At 38.1% G+C, this 18,534-nt stretch overlaps 1 protein-coding gene across 3 annotated transcripts in view; it reads left to right on the top strand.

Moving 5' to 3' along the window:
* Positions 1–16,406, top strand: part of plppr5b (phospholipid phosphatase related 5b) — an 89,943-nt gene extending 73,537 nt beyond the window's left edge. For all 3 annotated transcript variants that reach the window (XM_035950765.2, XM_035950763.2, XM_023275871.3), the window contains 3 exons: positions 1,692–1,868; positions 3,204–3,338; positions 13,718–16,406. In XM_035950765.2, the coding sequence (XP_035806658.1) occupies positions 1,692–1,868; positions 3,204–3,338; positions 13,718–13,747 (342 nt within the window). In that variant the 3' untranslated portion in view covers positions 13,748–16,406. The remainder of the gene's footprint in view (positions 1–1,691; positions 1,869–3,203; positions 3,339–13,717) is intronic.
* Positions 16,407–18,534: the final 2,128 nt, after the last annotated feature.

The raw sequence follows: 18,534 nt of genomic DNA on the forward strand, positions 1-18,534 counted from the left end.
CATGCTATCATTTACTCCGTCAACTTCTTTGAGTGAAACCTTTTTTTTTTTAAATTCACTGTCAAACAAATAAGGACAAATTGACATTTCATTACAACACGAAATCCAATCCTTTTTTCCACAAAATGTAAAACTCAAATATCTGTCATTTAACATGTAAAACAAACAAAAATGTTAGCTTACACACCATCCATACATTGCCAACACGTCTTTATTGGTATATCTATTGCATTTACAGAATTATTGTACAAGCATCCATTTAGTGCAAGCACAGGTTGTCTAAGGTATTTGGACAAACATCAGAAGCTGTCATTTTTCATTTAAGTCTCAACCTGTCCTATCAGTTGCCAACATGTAACTTCATTGTCCATATAAAAATATTCATTTAAGGTCCTGCGTTTCATTTCTGCGTGGAGTTTGCATATCTCCTTGTGTCGCATTGGGTACACAATATTAGGCAGGTAGCTTTAATACGCACATGTCAACGTACCATCTACATGGAAGCCAGGGCCAAAGGATTCTCAGGAGAACTTTGAATTGAAATTACATGACTGTGATTTCTCACCGGGTTCTCTGGCTTCCTCCCACAGTACATTAACATGATGAGGTTAGTTGGTGATTCTAAACTGTCTGTAGGTGTGAATGTGAGTGTGCTTGATTGTCTGTCTTTATGTGTAGCCCTGTGATAGACTGGTGACCTGTTCAGATCAACCCTGCCTTCATCTTCACTCTGCTAGAATAGACTCCAGAGCTTTTGTGACCCTACAGAGGATAAAGCGGTGTATAGATAATGGATGGATATATGTGCTTTGAAACTAGCTCATGTGGAAATATTCAGTCTTTATTTTGAGTATCAGATGTTAATCCACAGTGAGCTTCAAACTTAACTGTACAAGAATTACCTTATTGATAGTGAATGGCTTTTTACTCTACCAAGGAACATGGGTAACGATATGCCAATGTGACGATTGGCGTATGTTTGTCTGTCTGTCTGTCCTTGCACAACATTGCAGATTTGGAAGAAATTTTCAGGAAAGGTCAGAAATGACACAAGAACCACCTCATTAGATTGTGGCAGTGATGCGGCTGATAGTCTGGATCCACAGATTTGTTAAGGATTTCAAGTATCGTTACGAGATAGTGTCACGGCATCACTGTAACCATGACAACCAGTCAACGCTATGGCTGATGATCACATGATTGTGATCCTGCTCCAAATCCACTGCTGTGGACATATTGGAAATGATACAAGGAACAACTGATTAAATTGTGGGGGTGATCATGTGACATATTTAGGTCACATGATTCGGTATCTGTACATAACGTACACATGCACAACACACACCTGTGCTCAGAGCAAGTCCTTCTTTTTGTGGGTACATCATGGCACATTTTATGTTGCCCTGATTTCTGATCATCAAAAACTAATAAAAAAATGCCACATTTCTACAAAAATATGCTGCATTTCTGACAATGTCGTACAGGGGAATGAACAGCCTTGGAGGAGTACTGCGCTCTCTGAGTGCTTTTCTTGTTTGAGTTTGGTTCTTATACTGACAACAGTGTATATGTACGTATTCACTGGATGAATGACGTACGCACTGTGTGCTTTCCAGTGCAATGGAACCAGTGATTTTACATTTAAAAAAGTCAGATGATCTTCTGATTCTCTCACTTTTCTTCCCTGGCAGATGTATGTGACGTGCACAGTGCAGGCAAAAGGCACTCGTCTGGCTAAGCCAGTACTGTCTCTCGGGCTCATATGTCTGGCCTTCCTCACTGGTCTGAACCGTGTGGCTGAATACCGGAACCACTGGTCAGATGTCATCGCCGGCTTTATCATCGGCACTGCCATTGCTACTTTTCTGGTAAGACTTACACCCACAAGTCATATGTGTGTACTGGTTTGGGTAAGAAAGTTTCTGAGTGATGTGGTCTCTGTGATAGGAAACACACATACAGGTAAAGTACAATGGCTACAAAAAGTATTGGGACAGTTTGGAAGTTCATTTCATTGAATCTTAGACAAACTGGCATTTCACCATTCTATTTTCTACTATAATAAATCAATTAATTTGTTACTAGACAAAGCATGACACTTCTAAATGGCATCTAAACAAGTTTATGGGCAAGCTCTGATGTTCAAGCTATGAACTAGACCTGTGGTGACTCTACTGTGGCCATCTGTGAAGGTTGAACATTGCTTGCTTGTCCAAAGAACACCTTCCTATGTATCTTTCATTCATGAAAGCTAAACAAATGGTAGATTTGTATGTTTTATGTTGAGCATGTTTTCATTTCTGTTTCCTGTGTGCCATGTGCAAGTGAAACATTTGCTTGTACCATGAAGAGTAGATGTTTATCAGTTTGTTGGGTAAATGTATGGAATAGTCTGGATGGCAATCTGAAAATCAGTAAAATTATAAAACAATTTTAAAAGTACCAAAACAGATTGCTTAGAAAACATAATGATGTGGAACAGGAGATGTGTTGTTTGAGTTTCTAGAGAGCTATAAATGTATTAGTTTTGATGCAAACAGGAAATGGTAGGATATGAGATGGTTTTTTTGTTTGTTTTTTAAAATTTTCTTGTGTATATTTTATTCTTTGTCTGTCCTTTGAAAGATAAATACATTTGTGACTTAGAATAGAAAATACTCAGGCAGACCTAAAGCCAGTAAAGATTGGACCACATAATGAGGAGTAAAACCGGGTATGACATGCAACAAACAGGAGCCAAAGCATTAGTAATCCCTTCGGAATCAACAACAATTACCAGGTGCATCTCCTACCCTCACAGCTGTGGGAATGATGATAAGTGGACCAGACACAGCATGTTTCTTATAGCAACAGCTAAAAGGAAGCAGCTGAGAAGATTTTATTGTGCTGTGACTCTACTCCACAATGCCATATGTAATTAATTGAGACAGGATTAATGCAAAGACAACATACTTTTTTTTCTAATAGAAGAAGTGACTATATCCTTCGATCATCCTCTGATGGTGGTGGATGTCTGAGTAGTTGAGTTTTCAATTGTTTTCTGTCAGTGTTCATGGTCTTTCAGCTGTTTTTCAGGCATTTATCTCCATAATAATGTAAGTTGGCTCAGCAGTTGTTAGAATTGTTGTCAGCTATTCGATTAGTGGTCTTGTGAGTTTTCTGTTTTTCTATAATTCATGAGTGTATTGTACTTTTGGTTGTAGGTGGTGTGTGTGGTCCATAATTTCAAAGGGAAGTTGCTGCTGAATGAGGAGTCACTGGCAGAGCAGCAGACCAACACAGCCATGCTCAACACCAGCCGGGTGGAGAGTCCTCTGGAGAAGTACATTGCTTCGCAGGTTGGTAGAGCACAAATCAGTGCAACTGCACACCTTTTTATGCCCAATTAAAGTTGATCACCTTTTCATTCTGGAAGACTGTAGAACAAAGGTCAGTTAAGAACAAAAGTGTCATCTTCTTTTGTCACGGCAAGAATCGATTTCAAACAGAAATGGTGACAATTATTGATGAGGTTGACAAAACTGTCCAGGTTATTGTACCCTGATTTACAGAAACAAATTCTTCTCAACATATTTCTTTGACCAACTTCTAAAATTTTAACTGGTTGATGAAAAATACTAAATAATGTTCATTTAATTCCATACAGTTGTGAAAAAGTGCTTTTGGATATCTTCTTTTTTTGCATATTTGTCACATTTAAGTGTTTCAGATCATCAAACTGATTTCAATACAATATGAGAAAACACAAAATGCAGTTTTTAAATGATGATTTCATTTATTGAAGGAAAAATGCTGTCCAGGACCATCTTGCCTTATGTGAAAAATGCCACCTGAGCTGCCAATCTACCAAATGACCAAATTCATTTGGCAGTTAGGCTCAGTTTCAACAACCACTCACATGATCACTGCCAGGCTTGTTGAATCTAAACATCACTACATAGAACCTTTCTGACATTGTGAAGTAGCTAAAGGGTCTCAGAAAGCAGCACATGATGCCACATTCTGAAGAGATTCAAGAACAGATGTGAAACCAAGTCACTGACATCTATCAGTCTAAAGGGTTTCTAAAGCCATTGCTGAAGCTCTGGGAGTCCAGAGAACCTCAGTGAGAGACATTATCCACAAATGGAGAAACATGGAACAGTGGTGAACCTTCCCAGAAGTGGCCAGCCTACTAGCATTACTCTCAGAGCATGTCGACATCTAATCCAAGAGGCCACAAAAGTACCCAGAGGAACATCAAAAGATCTGCAGACCTCACTGACCTCAGCTAAGGTTCATCTACATGATTCCACAATAAAGAAGACACTGGGAGAAAACTCAACTCAACTTTATTTATAAAGCGCTTTAAACAGCAGCTGCTGAAACAAACTGCTGTACAATAAACAATAAATTAAAACATTAAAACAATAAATAAAACATAACTAAAACATACACAAAACGGTCTTTGTGGAAGAATTGCAACATGCAAACCACTCCTGACCAAAAAGAACATAAAGGTTCATCTGGCATTTGCAAAAAAATATCTAGATGAGCCCCAGGATTTTTGGGATAACATCCTGTGGACTGATGAGTGAAAGGTGGAACTTTTTGGAAGACGTGGGTCCGTTACATCTGGTGTGAAGCTAATACTGCATTACCCAAGAAGAACATGATACCAGCAGTGAAACATGGTGGTGGTGTGATGGTTTGAGGACCTGGACGACTTGTCATAACTGATGGAGACATGAATTCTGCTCTCTATCAGAAAATCCTCCTGGAGAACATTCACCATCAGTTCATGAACTAAAGCTCAAGAACAAATGGTTTATGCAGAATGACAATGACCCAAAGTCCACCTCTGAATGGCTCAATAAGAACAAAATTAAAAGTTTTTGAGCTCAAAGTTCGGACTTGAATCTAAATGAGATGTCGTGGCAAGACCTTTAAAGGACAGTTCATGCTTGAAAACCATCTAATGTAGCCAAATTAAAACTATTCTGCAGAGAAGAGTGGGCCAAAATTCCTCCATTGCAATCTAAAAGACCAATCACAAGCTATCGCAAACATTTAACTGCAGTTGTTGCTGCTAAAGGTGGCACAACCAGTTCTTAGAGTCAGGGAGGCAACTGATTTTCACAGGGGTAATGTCAGTTTTCAGCAGTTTTTTCAGTAAATCATTATTTAAAATCTGCATTTTGTGTTGTGTGGGTTATCTCTGTCTAAGATTAAATTGATTTAAATATTAGTTTGATGATCTGGAACATTTAACTGTGACAAATATGCAACAATAGAAGACAATACTTTTAACAGAACTGTATACAAACATTGTATTTATATGCATTAAATACATCAAATATTGTTTTTGTATACATTAAGTACTAAACTTGTCTGTGAACTCTCAATGCACCCACAAACTGTCAACATATTGTATTTGTTCATATCTTCTTATGACAGTTAAAGCATGCATATCATTGTGTAGCAGAAGAATTTCAACGGTTTTCAGCGACATGGTTTGATCTCGATCAGTACATGGATGGCTCATGTGTCAAATGTGGTGATTGTGGTCCTGAGTATGTCACCTAAACATACCTAAAGAGTTAATAAATACCCTAAATCCAGCAGGTGGTACACAGAATGAAAAATCAGCATCATACAGGCATGCTCTTCAGTGTATCTAGCAATTCAGATTTGTAATCAAAGCATTTCACATGAGTTACACAAGACAACAAATTCTCCACTGAAAACCAAACTGCTGACATTTGCTGATACAGCAGGACACCTAGAAAGGTTAACTTAAATGTGAAGTGACAGGTGTCACCTAAAATCACTCAGCAGTGTATGACATGTAATGCTGCCATCACTGTCATTGTCAGCACAGCACACCATAACAAGACAGGTGTTGAGTAAACTCATAGAAGTCCTGACATCTTAGACTGACGGATTTCATTTTTTGTTCAGCTGCAAATAACTGGATAGTCATAATTTTGATTCTTTCATTACATTAAAATAAATTTAAGGTGTGTTTATTTTTTATAAATTAATACAGTTACCTAATGAATCAGCAATACAAACAGTGTCCATTCCCAATGCTACTCTCACCCAGATATGTGTTAATAATATACTAATATATTATCTTTTTAGAATGTGCAGAATGTGTAGTATATTTAAATTATTTTAAAATAATAATAATTAGCAGAACATGCAATACATACTAGATGATCAAAACTGTCTGATTCGTTGTAATTTAGAAACTATGTAGCAGTGCCTAAATGTTAATATTGGATGTTGCCATTTGTTGTATCTCACACACCCACACACACACACACACCCACACCCACACACACACACACACACACACACACACACACACACACACACACACACACATACACACACACTGCTGCTGCAGGAGACGGATGATGAAGATGAAGATTGCTGCAACATTATGGAGCATCTCCAGGCCTTCCTGCGTTGGCTGCGGAGTATCAACTGGTTCCACTGTCTCAGAAACAAAAGGCAAATAGACGATGAAGGGCTTTAAAGCATGACTTCTTCCAAATCTCTGGACACAACTTCACACTTATTTTCATTCTATGTGTGACTTCCAGTGGTGATCCAACTGGCTGATGTTGTGCTGTCGGTCTGGTTCTTATGTTACCAGCGCTAGATATGTTAGAAACACAGAATCTTCACATGATCTGTGAAGTAGGACAAAGCATCAAGTGCAGCTGTTAAAATCTGAGTTTCAGCAGTTGTTGTTGTGGAATTTTGAAATGTTATATATTTGACAGGCAAAAATGTATACAGTGAAAAAGCTCATTTTCACTTCATCCCTTTTTTGCTTCCAGGAGATCTTGTTTCCCACTTTTTGGAACCACTAAGCAAATTCTAGAAGTCCCCCGTTCCACATAAGAAAAATGCCTTTTGCCAAGCCTTCAAAGACGAGTCGTATTTGTGTCTTTGGATTTTTTTGGCTCTGTAGACTGATTGTTGTGACAAGTTGTTTGTCACTCACCATATCTATAGTTGGGTTTTGTTAACCCTTAGGTGTCAACTTAAAAAGTTCCACAGGTCCTTCAGAACACAAATGTCCACATCCAAAACAGTACCAGAAAAACATTTATTATTAGCATTATTTACAAACTGCTTACCAAATATTCATTCATTTTCAAGTTTTTAACTCTTTCAATGCCAGTTTGTTTACTTTATGCCATTGTTTTTTTTTTATGAAAAAAAATTATTGTTTTCCAGAAAATAAGTGCTAAAGTTAAAAAAAATAATAAAAAAAAACAGTTTTTACAGGCTGGGATGTGTCAATGATTAACACCAACATTGATTCTCATGCATTATTATATTTCATGTAGTGCAACATAAAATTTTTTTTAAAAAAGTTACACTCAGGACCTTAAGAACAAAATGTCCCCTTTGAAACTATTAAGATCTGCTATTTTTATCCGTCTACCGGTGGCACATACATCTAAAATATGCTGTAATTCCTCCACCGTTCACCTGATCTGGATGTAAATACCCTTAAATTAAAACTGAAAGTCTGCACTTAAAGCGCATCTGGATTGTTTCATTTCACCTCCACTGTGGTGGTGTACAGAGCCGAAATACCGAAAACTGTGTCAATGGACCTGACTGTAGCACATAGCAAAAGATAATAAACATTAAAATCCTGCTCCAAGACCTCCAGGGTTCGTTTGTGTGGCTGAACCTACAATCAGTCCCAACAAGCAGGGATATCTGCAAAAGGAATTTTCCCTTTTGGCCTCATGAAAGTATATAAAACAAAAAAACAACAACAAAACGTATGCATATGCTCACTCCAAATGCCTTAAAGATCCTTTTTTCTATTCATAGTTGAATAAAAAAAACAGATTGTCATCCCACAGAAGCTGTTAAAATTTTAAATTTGACAGACGTGAGCATGAATAAGTGACAAAGAAAATCAGCAGCAAGAACACTGGTACTTTAGAGGTTGAATATGTAAGTGCTTTGGAGAAGCCAAATGTTTCTCCCTCATGCATTTTTATATGATCCACTTTCAGTATGTGAAGGAACACAGAAGGACCAGAGCCCCTGTGATCTGGTTTGTTATCACATGTCACTACATGCCAACACAAACTGGCAGAACACATCCCATGTGTGCCGCATTTACTGAGCTTTGGCTATAAAATGCAGCTGAAACAGTAACTAAGTTGGTTGTGTTGTCATAATGCAGTACGTACATGCTTACCTGCCCACTAGTTTGCTGTAAAGAGATCCTTTCCTGTTATAATTTAGTCATCAGCTTTCACTTGCATGTGTGGACATACTGTTTTTAATCCTACGTACTTTAAGACTTTGAAATAACAGCACAAAAAAAATCAGCCCGTGGTTTCATCTATAATGTTCCTTTCTGCTGAGTTAGTCATACTTTTGACAGTTTAGATGTAATCAAGTCACTGTATTCATGACTGTCACAGCTGTGATGAATACATAAGCAGACAAAGACAATTATTGATCATTCCTATGTGGTTTGATTACACTGGACCCACAAAGGTTTAGCTTAGATCTTAGAACACAGTGGCATCATTAACCCTTAAATGCACACCTCTAGAACATCTAGCACTGGACCCACTGGACTTAAACTGTTCAACTTTAATCCTTTGATATGCAGTGTGGGTCAGGAGATACCAATTTTCCATTGGATTTGGGTCAATTTTGCCCCATGTTGTGCATCAGAGGGTTAACTAGGCTCTGGAGTGGGTTGTATCGTGGTGCAGTAGCTAGCCACACAGCTAGATGGTTCTGGGTTTGCATGTTCTCCCTGTGCCTGTGTGGGTTCTCACCAGGTGCTCTGGCATCCTTCTACAGTCCAAAGACATCCATCCATTATCTACATCACAGGGCCACACAGAGAGCACACTTACATTCACACCTATGGACAGTTTAGAATCATCAGTTAACCTTGGAGGAAGCCAGAGTACCCAGTGACAACCTGTTCTTATTGATGTCACTGCTTTTCTAAATATTAGCATTTGCTTTAGTGAGTACAGTGTTTTTATAAATGTAAGACGAGACCCAAGGTGCACTAAACTTGGATTTCCACAAAAAAAACCAAAAAAAACAAACAAACCTATGTATACCAGTCAAAGTCTGGTCCTTTGACTTACTAACTACCCACCTGTTGGGCTTTTAACCATCTTAGTGCATTTGGATCAAACCAACCAAGTCAAAGAGAGGCTGATTCTGCCAAACTTAACACTGTCCAGAGAATTTGGTTTGTGTGATGAAATGCTTTTCCTACTTTCCCTTTGCATCTGAGTGAAAGCTTCCGTCATCAGATCTTTAAAACACCAGCTCTCATCACTCCAGCCAGCTGTCTTTTCTTTTCCTTTAATAAGATACAGAACAGTGAAATGTAGAACACACACAACTATCTGATGAGTCAATTCACAGCCTCCTGCTGAGAGAGCTGGCACTCAGTTGCCTGACAAAGAGCAGAAAATCTCACCTCAACCACGACAGGCTCGGTGGGAAACTGCCTGCTCTAAAAATAGCTCAGCCTAAGGATGCCTGGAAGCTAAACAGGCCACGCTGAGCAAAATGCCAAGGCGGGAAGAAACCTTTGAGTAGCAAACATAAAGCCCACGCTTTTATTTAGTGTTTTTCTTCTTTGCTGTAGTGACATCACGTTAAGTCTTTGACACTGGAGGATGTCATACTCAAATTTATCAGTAATTGAGTATGATAATGTGTTGAAACAACCTCAGAATCTGATCAGAATATTTCTCCATTGTGAAAAATGTAACAATTATCTGTCAGCTTTAATAAAAAACACATAGGAGTACATCACACTCTCATTTTTGGAGGGTCAGTTATTGCTTATATTATTGAAAGCACAACAGAACAAAACTGCCAACATAAATATTAACGTTTCTCTATAATCAAATGAAAAATCTACAGGATAAAGAAGATCCACATCAACAATACAGCATTCAGTAAGCTCTATGAAAGCATCTGCATTCTTAAATAAGCAACACAAATGCAAGCTCCACCCATACTGTAGCAGCAATGGAAGAACTCTTTCAACAATGTAGAAAAAATCTGCTGTACTCTAACATGTAATGGTTTTATAAATGGGGCCATCTTTCATGTTCCATAACAAGAAGTATCAGCCTGATGCTTCAAAATGCATTAGTATGCTGCCATTGCAATGATCTTCATCACATGGGGATTATATCAATTAGTGCGAGTCAAATCATTGGCTGGAAGTGGCAAACTCAGTAGACCACTGGAGATTCTGAGTGTCAGCTATACTGAGGGAAATAACATCAAGGAACGTATCTCATAAATGGAGCAGAGGTCATATAACAGACTTTCCCATGGATGCTGCAATATATTCTGCTTGCATCACGTCTTTGTTGATTGACGTGCAGAAGTAATACTTGTACATAGTATAAGCATGTGCTACAAGTATTATTAGTAGTAAATATGCCGGTCTGACAAAAATACAGCTTTGCTGAGACAGAAGAGAGTTGATGATGTCATGTGCTGATTGTGCCTGGCGTGTCTCTGTTGACTGTTGATTCACAGCTGCCTCGTCACACTCAGAACTGTACGTCACTCATGTTCCACCACTGTCCTCTGTGATTTTAGAGTCATATCCTGAGCCTTGGTGGTATTCACTTTGACTAGTGTTATGTTGCTGCTTTGATGATTTGCACATCAAATGACAAAAATGGTCAGTGATACATTATAGGCAGAAAGAAAACACAGACAGGAATAAAGTAACCAGTTAAAATTCAAAACCTCAAACACCACTGAGTGACACTTCCCACCTTCCATGATTGCAGAGTGACTTGCCAAACACTCAGCAGGTTCCTCTGCAGAAGTACTTTGGTAAACATCCATTTAGTATGAGTTCTTTGATGCCATATTATGAGTCATTCCAGAATTGGAGGACATTTGTCATCCCACCCATCAAATTTCAAATAATCCATGTACAAAATAATAAAACATGCAGTTATTGTGGAATTTTTTTTGTCCTAAGGCCAAGTCTCAAAAAACAAAAACAAAAAACTTGGAGAAAAGAATGTTTGAAAATGTTTTTAAAATACCAAATAAGTCTGGAGTTCCCCCTAAAATGCCATTTTCTCTTGTCCCACCCCCTGATGACCAACTTGAATCTCTAATAAAACAGTTAAAATGAAATTGAAATCTCCTTTTTTTGTTTTATTTTTTTCATTGGTGTCTCTTGTAATTGTGGGAACATTTTTTTAATCAACATAGTATTTTTAATAATAATTATTATGCATGGAACATGTGTCCCACAACATGTTAGCAGAACCTTTTTATCTGTTAGAAGAAGAAGAAAACAGTGAATGACATGATATGCTGGAATTAACATCATCCAACAGTTTTCCTACAGAATGGATAGAGCAAAGCTATGTCCTCTCTTCTATTTTTCATCTTTTCATCACATTGTCAGCCTTGATTGAATGTCTCCCTCTACCTCATATGATCAGGATCAGACTCATTCTTTGGACTGTTTTCCATCAGTCAGTTTGTCCTCTTGGTCAGCAGTAACAGCAGCTAAATATCTAGCTTCTACTGCTGAGAAAAAGATCACATTAGCATGGATTAGCAACCCTGTTACTGTGATTAGAGTAGGGTTAGCAAACAACACAGAAAACATGGAATAAAAATGCTACCATTGATGTGGAAGCTGAGCCAATCAAACCTTTGATAGTTTATTACCTATTATTTATGAATGTGTAGCTGAAAACTGCAAAAGAGAAGGTTACATTTTCAAAAATTGTGAAGCCCAAATATCCTCCAATTCTGGAATGACTCTTTCTACCAAAGGACTTGCTGATAATATATCAGCTTGTACATTTGTATGACTTTACAGACTATTGAAGTTTACTGTAAAACTAACTACAAACACATTCTCATACCTAAATGAGAAAATTGATTTCGTCACCTAAATGACTCATCTGCCACGAGGATTAAGTTAGGATTAACCAACAGAGGAAGATCAAATGAATGGTTACCAGAAACCAACTTTTCCTGTTGGTAGAAGGCAGATTGTCACCTGTTTGTAAACCTTTAACAGCTTTAGCATCTCAAGGAACAATCTGTGCTGTCATTTTTCTGACAAGGACAGCCTAAATAGTACATCCTGTCCTCTGCTTATAAAAATGCACTCTCTGGTCTTCCCTCTTTGCCTGTACCTCCTCTTCCTCATATGCTCCACAGCAAAAAACATTTCTTCTCTTTCCAAGCCGCCCTTCCCTACTTCTTACTGGTATTGTTTTAAATGCCGTTGTGATCACTGAACAAGAACAGGACTTTCTTTCTCTTTGAAATGGTCTTAATTGGGTCAACATATAATTACAGGACTTTTTGTATCATAGTTGACATTTTTGCTGTTTTCAGGCCTAAAATCAACATGGCTGCCTATAACCAAACACCACATGGTATTTTTAGAGAAAGATTCTTCTAAGTATTATATATACAACTGAGTAAAATTGAAATTGAAAGTTATTTCTAAAGATATTGTAGTAAACCTGTTGACTACTTTATATTAAATAAGTCAGAAAGCCTTGGAGTCTGGCCAGTCTTTTCTTCAGGAGGAAATGACATCATGTGGAGCAGGTCATGTGATCTGGAATTAACACACTTCCTGGAGAGGTGTTTTTGTAATGAGGAACTTAGTGGAAAGTGATTTCTGGGACACAGATACAATTTATTATTTTCCATATAAATTTGATATATTGCCGAAAAAGAAATATCTGTCATGATTATCTCAACTTAATAAAAAAACACAAAACTATTTCTGAATCAGCTCATTTTATTATTGTTTAGCTAATTAGAAGGTTGTTGTTATTAAATTCAGACAGTTATTTAGTTAACATTTTAGTGATATCCAGTCATTTTTCATTAATACATGATTGTTTCCATAATAAATAATTATAGAATTTGTAAAGACATGATCATAATGAACATTAAAAGCATTAGTTTTATTACCTTTAATAAAAATGTTTGCAAGATATATCCTATGGACTTGAAAAGTCCCTCAATTATATATTGACCCAATTAATGTTCAGGTCTTCATGACAAAGAGTGCTGTGTCACCGTGTTTTGGAGGTCCTTCACTTTAGCGAAAATTTTGGTGTTTTTCATCCATGTGTTTCCCATATATGTTGTTGCGCTAATTTGAAGCTCACCTCCTTTTGGCAGTGATTTGTCTCATTGAAAGGTAAATTGTGGAAGACTTGCAGCTTTCCAAATAACCAAGGTTTTTTACATGAATCATTTGAAACACCTATCTCTGTATGTGACCCAAAATGAAAATGCTAAAAATAGCACCCTTGAAAAAGCCATTGTGGCCAAATGTAGATATCTGCATCCTAACTCCCACCAGTCACCTCCTTAAATGTCTCCAACTGAACGATCAAGTGCAAAGCTACCATGATCCAGAGAGACACAGCTGACAATTTTTGGGAAGCACGCTAAGCTGGAAGACATCTGAATTTCCTCCTAAAACCCCACAGATTTAAAATCTTTGAGCATATTGCTTTTTTTCTGCCATACAGACCACCTTAAAACATTCTCATATTAGATATAGATATCTCTAATTTTCATCAGCCTCTACTTCAGAGCAGCTTGAAATGATTTTTTGAGGGATTTTTCCATTTAAAAATGTCCTGATTTTGCTTTTGTGCTCTTTCTGCCCTCTGTATAGAATCACATCGCCTTCGCTGAGGTCACATGACGTGGAGTCGGCTGTGTGGCAGACCCACTGGACATCCACGCTCTTCACTGTCCAATCCTATTAACTGGAGCGCAGCGCTAACCCATTCTCTGTATTTGTCTGGTCTGCGGTATGTTGTTCAGTGTTGTCTTTATCAGGCCCCTGTTGTCTTTTGCAGCTTCTTGTAGGAACAAAAAAATAAAGAAAGAGCAGTCAGTAAGTCAGTGGGACAGATTGCTTCTGCTTTTTCCATCTATGCACTTATTCTGAATCCTTGTCAAACTCTCGCCTTCCAACTAAAGCTTTGTTTTGAGGCAAATCCTGCAGTGGACTTGTGGGAGACGAGAAGAATTAGAAGAACAAGTGAAGAACTGGATGCACCATCTGAACTCTGCCTCGCTCAATTATTCTGTTATTTTATATATGTATCAACATTGTTCCAAAAAGGTGTCTATAAGCAAAACTATCTAGTCAGTTAGTTGATTAAGTTTCCAAAGCCTCTCTTGTTTTTTATTATTTTGACCTTTCAGATTTTGTTATTGCTGTTATCACATCACCTTTATACCTTTATACTTTCAGAGCACTACTGTGAATATCAGGGTGTCGCGCTGACTTCTGACCTCATATTTATCAACCTAATCTAGGTGAAACTTTGGACTCTAAATAAAAAGTACCATTACATATTCATTTCTCACAAACTTAAAAATGAAAGCCATTCAAGCATTTTTTTTTTTTTCTTTTTTATGTTCCTAAATTTAAGACTGTCACAAGTCTCTCAGTGCTTGGTTAAGACTACACAATGTTTGTCTGCTAACACGGTCGCTGTGTCAAATGCAGCGACTGGAGTCACAGATCCTTGCTGTGACTTAGCTGAGAGACATGACGGCTGTAGCTGATGTCACTGGGTAGGCAGTGCCAGGGACCAACGACCAGAAACAAGAACAAAGACAACAGTTGAAAGCAGAGTGCATGATACTGGCTGTCTTGTGTTCAGAAAAGCCTAGAAAACATGAAGCAACTGTGGCTTGTTCCAAGAGGATAGTTATGGGTTGTTGGCCCCATAGCATTTCGCATCACTATGTTTACTGTTGTCTGTGGAGAAAACACTGTGATCCTATTGGTCAACATCACAGACACGTGGTTCTTTTTGTATGAGGTGAGAGGAGGTATTCGTGATGCAGCAGCGATTATCTTGATACACTACGTGGGATAAAAGTCAAAACTTCAGTGTTCATGCCCAAAATCTATTCTAAATCACACTCTACCTCTTTTTGGTCGCACAAAAGGGCACAGTCCAGTTAGCATTCATGACAACGTTGTAGTGATTCTTAATGATTGAGTTAAAGATAAAAACCAATCTCAGCATGGCTTTCAAAGCGTCTCTCTCTGTTATAGACAACCTCCTGTAATTTCATTGCTCATTTTGTTGGAGGAGGCTTGTTATTAAGGCTGTACTGTGTTTTTCCAGCATGTGAGCGAGCGTGCCGGTGATGCACTGGTGATTGGGTATACTCTGGGACAAATCCTGGTGGGCTACCAAAACACTCCACATTTCTAGAGGCCCTGCTTTTCTCTTTACTGTTCCTCTCCTGTGGGTCATTTAAGGTGCACAGGAGAGTGTGCTACAACCCAACCCAACTCAACAGTGGAAAGATGTGGGCGTTCACCAGGCAGGGCTTATTGCAGTGTATCTCTTGCAAATCTTAATGTGTGGAAATGTGTTTTTTTTAAGCAGTCTAGTACACACACACACACGGGTATTTATATGTATTATATATATGATTGGGTCCTCGGTTTACGACGTCCTCGACTTACTGCGTTTCGTCATTACGTCAGAACTGGTTATGTGGAACTAGTTGTCGATCAGAGCGGATGAATATGTCGTCACGAGGCGCTATAAGACGGCTTTGTTTCCATTCTCCAGTTGTACGCCACCTTGGATTGTGCTACATTCACTAACTTTTTATCCTTCATTATGGCTCCCAGTGCAAGTCAGACTCTTCTGATGCTTGGAAGAAAAGGAAAGCCGTCTCGATGGAAGTGAAATTAGATAGAATAAAACACTGGGAACAGGACCAAACACCGACCAACATGGGTCAAGTTGTAAAAACAGGTCAACATATTGTAGCGACCCTCTGTGATGAATGAGTGAGACTTTATCTGGTTCTCTGCTGGTTTATTGAACCTTCACACAGGCTACTGTGGACCGTAGTCAATGCCAGAATAACTAGAAAAACCCCATAATTTAGCTCCAGAATTAGCCACCGTTCCCAGCTCTCTCTACTGCTGACTCTCAGCCAATCAGAGGTGAGCTAACTAAACATGGCATGTTCACTGACATTAGGTAAATCTGGAACTGAACAATAAACATTGAAACCTCAACATCAACAACATCATTCTGTTACAATATTCTGTTTTCTTCTTCTAAAATGATTCATACATGCATGAAAGTCGTTGGTATTCATGACTTTTCTGAAGAACTGATTGATATTGTGATGCATGTAACGACTTTGTTTACATTTTCGCTGGAGTTCCGACTTACGGCGAAAATTGACTCACGTAGATCCCTAGGAACGGAACTCCAACGTAAGTCGAGGACCCCCTGTATAAATATATAAATACACACACACACACACACACACACACACACACACACACACACACACACACACACACATATCCAGTAAACTCCAACCAATGAAAACAGTATATACTGACTGCTGTACTTTCACAGAACTGTTAAGGGTTTCTTAGCTGCACTGGACAATCACCATCATTCCCCTTTCTTTTGATGTCTTTTTCTTGTAGGCTAGTTGAACTTAGTTATTAAGTGTGTGGTAGCGTGAATAATACTAACATGAGAAATGGACATCATTAAAAGAGCACAAAGTCTCTCCAGCTAAAAATAATGCAATTTGCTTTTTTTCTGAGAAAGCTAATGAAATACAGTTAAGTCTGATGTGAGGGCCAAAACTGAGATTTCCTTTAAATGCATCTATTAGTCAAAAGTCAGTCTTTGTCTTCTCATCTCACATCTGATGCTTTCTGCTATGTCAAATCAGGATGAAATGGTGACAGAAAATCTACAGATGAGATTTTCCATCTCTTTTCTAAGAGAAAGTATTTATTTATGGCCTGTGTCCTCAGTATCAAAGAGACGTGGAGACATGTTGAGCTACCTTCAGACTGGGGGAAGACATCTCTGTAGTCCCATCAGGACACGAACACCTTTGATCACTGGCAAGGCTGCAACGTTTTTGATTGCATAATTTTTTCCTCTAAAATTTCTCCCATACTATTCAACGTAACGTTAAACATTAAAAAAAATATCCTGTTACTGTGACCCGGTTGGATTTTTAATCCAACTAATACATCAATTGCTATAGTTCATAATGTATATAATGCAGTTATGGCCTGTATGGTTTAAAATGCAATCATTTTACTATTTTACTAGCTGATCGTTTGAAGACCAGAATCTGTTGCAATTTGGAGAGATGTTTTCAAGTTCACACAAAACTGCTGTTTTTTTGTTTTGTTTTTTGTTGTCAAATGTTAAGACATATCGGTTCTGTCTCTGTGTGTACAGACAAAAATGATGCAGGATGTATTTTGCCGAGTTTAGTACAAAGGCAGGATTCAGAGGGTTTATTTTTCCTTTTTAGATTGTGTGTGTACTTACATCACCCACTTTTATTTTTGTATGAAGATACATATGTGTGCTTTGGAAATGTTGTAAGGTGTACCCTTTTCTCTTTCAATTTCCCAAGATGTATGATCATATGAAGATAATATGAAAGACAGAAAAGCAGCAAATGATCAGAGTGGAGATGGGGAAATGGCAAATGTTTGGATTTTGAATTTGATGAATTCCATGACCCTGTTGTCATCAGTATTTTTGATATCAGTCTTCTAGCAAAACCACTCTGTGTGAAATAAAAAGATCACTTACAGTTCCAGAAGTCACTAAGAATTATCATCCAGCTCTGCAGCGCTGCTTAGCATGTTAGCCTCATTTAGCTCATTTGTTCAATTTTACTGCACAGTTTGAGAATCTGAGTTATTGCCATCAGCCCCCAAGGAAGCTGTTCCCAAGTTTTAGAGCAGTGTGTAGCTAATTGATCAAGTACGTGACTATTGTGTACAACTATTATATTTTGGTCACACAGCTAACCATCAGTTTATGTTTTTGTTTTCTTAAAAACCCAACAATTTGCTTTGTATTTGCTGCTGCTCTGAAGGTATTTCCACAATCCTCAAAGAACCACCTGATTTAATAAACTGATACGGTGACCCAGAAATTACATACAGCATTACTGTATAGCACAGCACAGAATATATGCATATAATGCAGTGTTGTACAAATGTAAAGAAATCTGTACATCTGTCACAGGATTTCTTATTATTGTTGTGGCTGAGGATCGTTCTTTGATTTTTTTATGGCTGGATGTTTTTATTCATGCAGCAGAAGGAATTTGGTAACCAACAGACACCTCGCGCCTGATGGGGCTGGTGATGGTTAACAATCTAAACAGCTGAAGTGACTAAACACTTTTGCACAGTACTTCATATGTACAGTATGTGGATGAGATTCTGAAAATACAGTGGATACAGAAAGTATTCAGACTTTCTCACTTTGTGTTGTATACAATTCCATCTTAATATCTCTATACAGATTGCCAATGGGAGCGTTGGCTGGGCCACTCGAGGACACCGTTTCAATGATATACCTTACAATTCTCATTGTTCCAAGAACACCTCACATGCATGCTGCAGTAATGCTGGCTAGGTGGCGCTGCACAGAGAAGTCT

The sequence above is a fragment of the Amphiprion ocellaris genome, chromosome 22 (assembly GCF_022539595.1).
Source record: "Amphiprion ocellaris isolate individual 3 ecotype Okinawa chromosome 22, ASM2253959v1, whole genome shotgun sequence".
Lineage (NCBI taxonomy): Eukaryota > Metazoa > Chordata > Actinopteri > Pomacentridae > Amphiprion > Amphiprion ocellaris.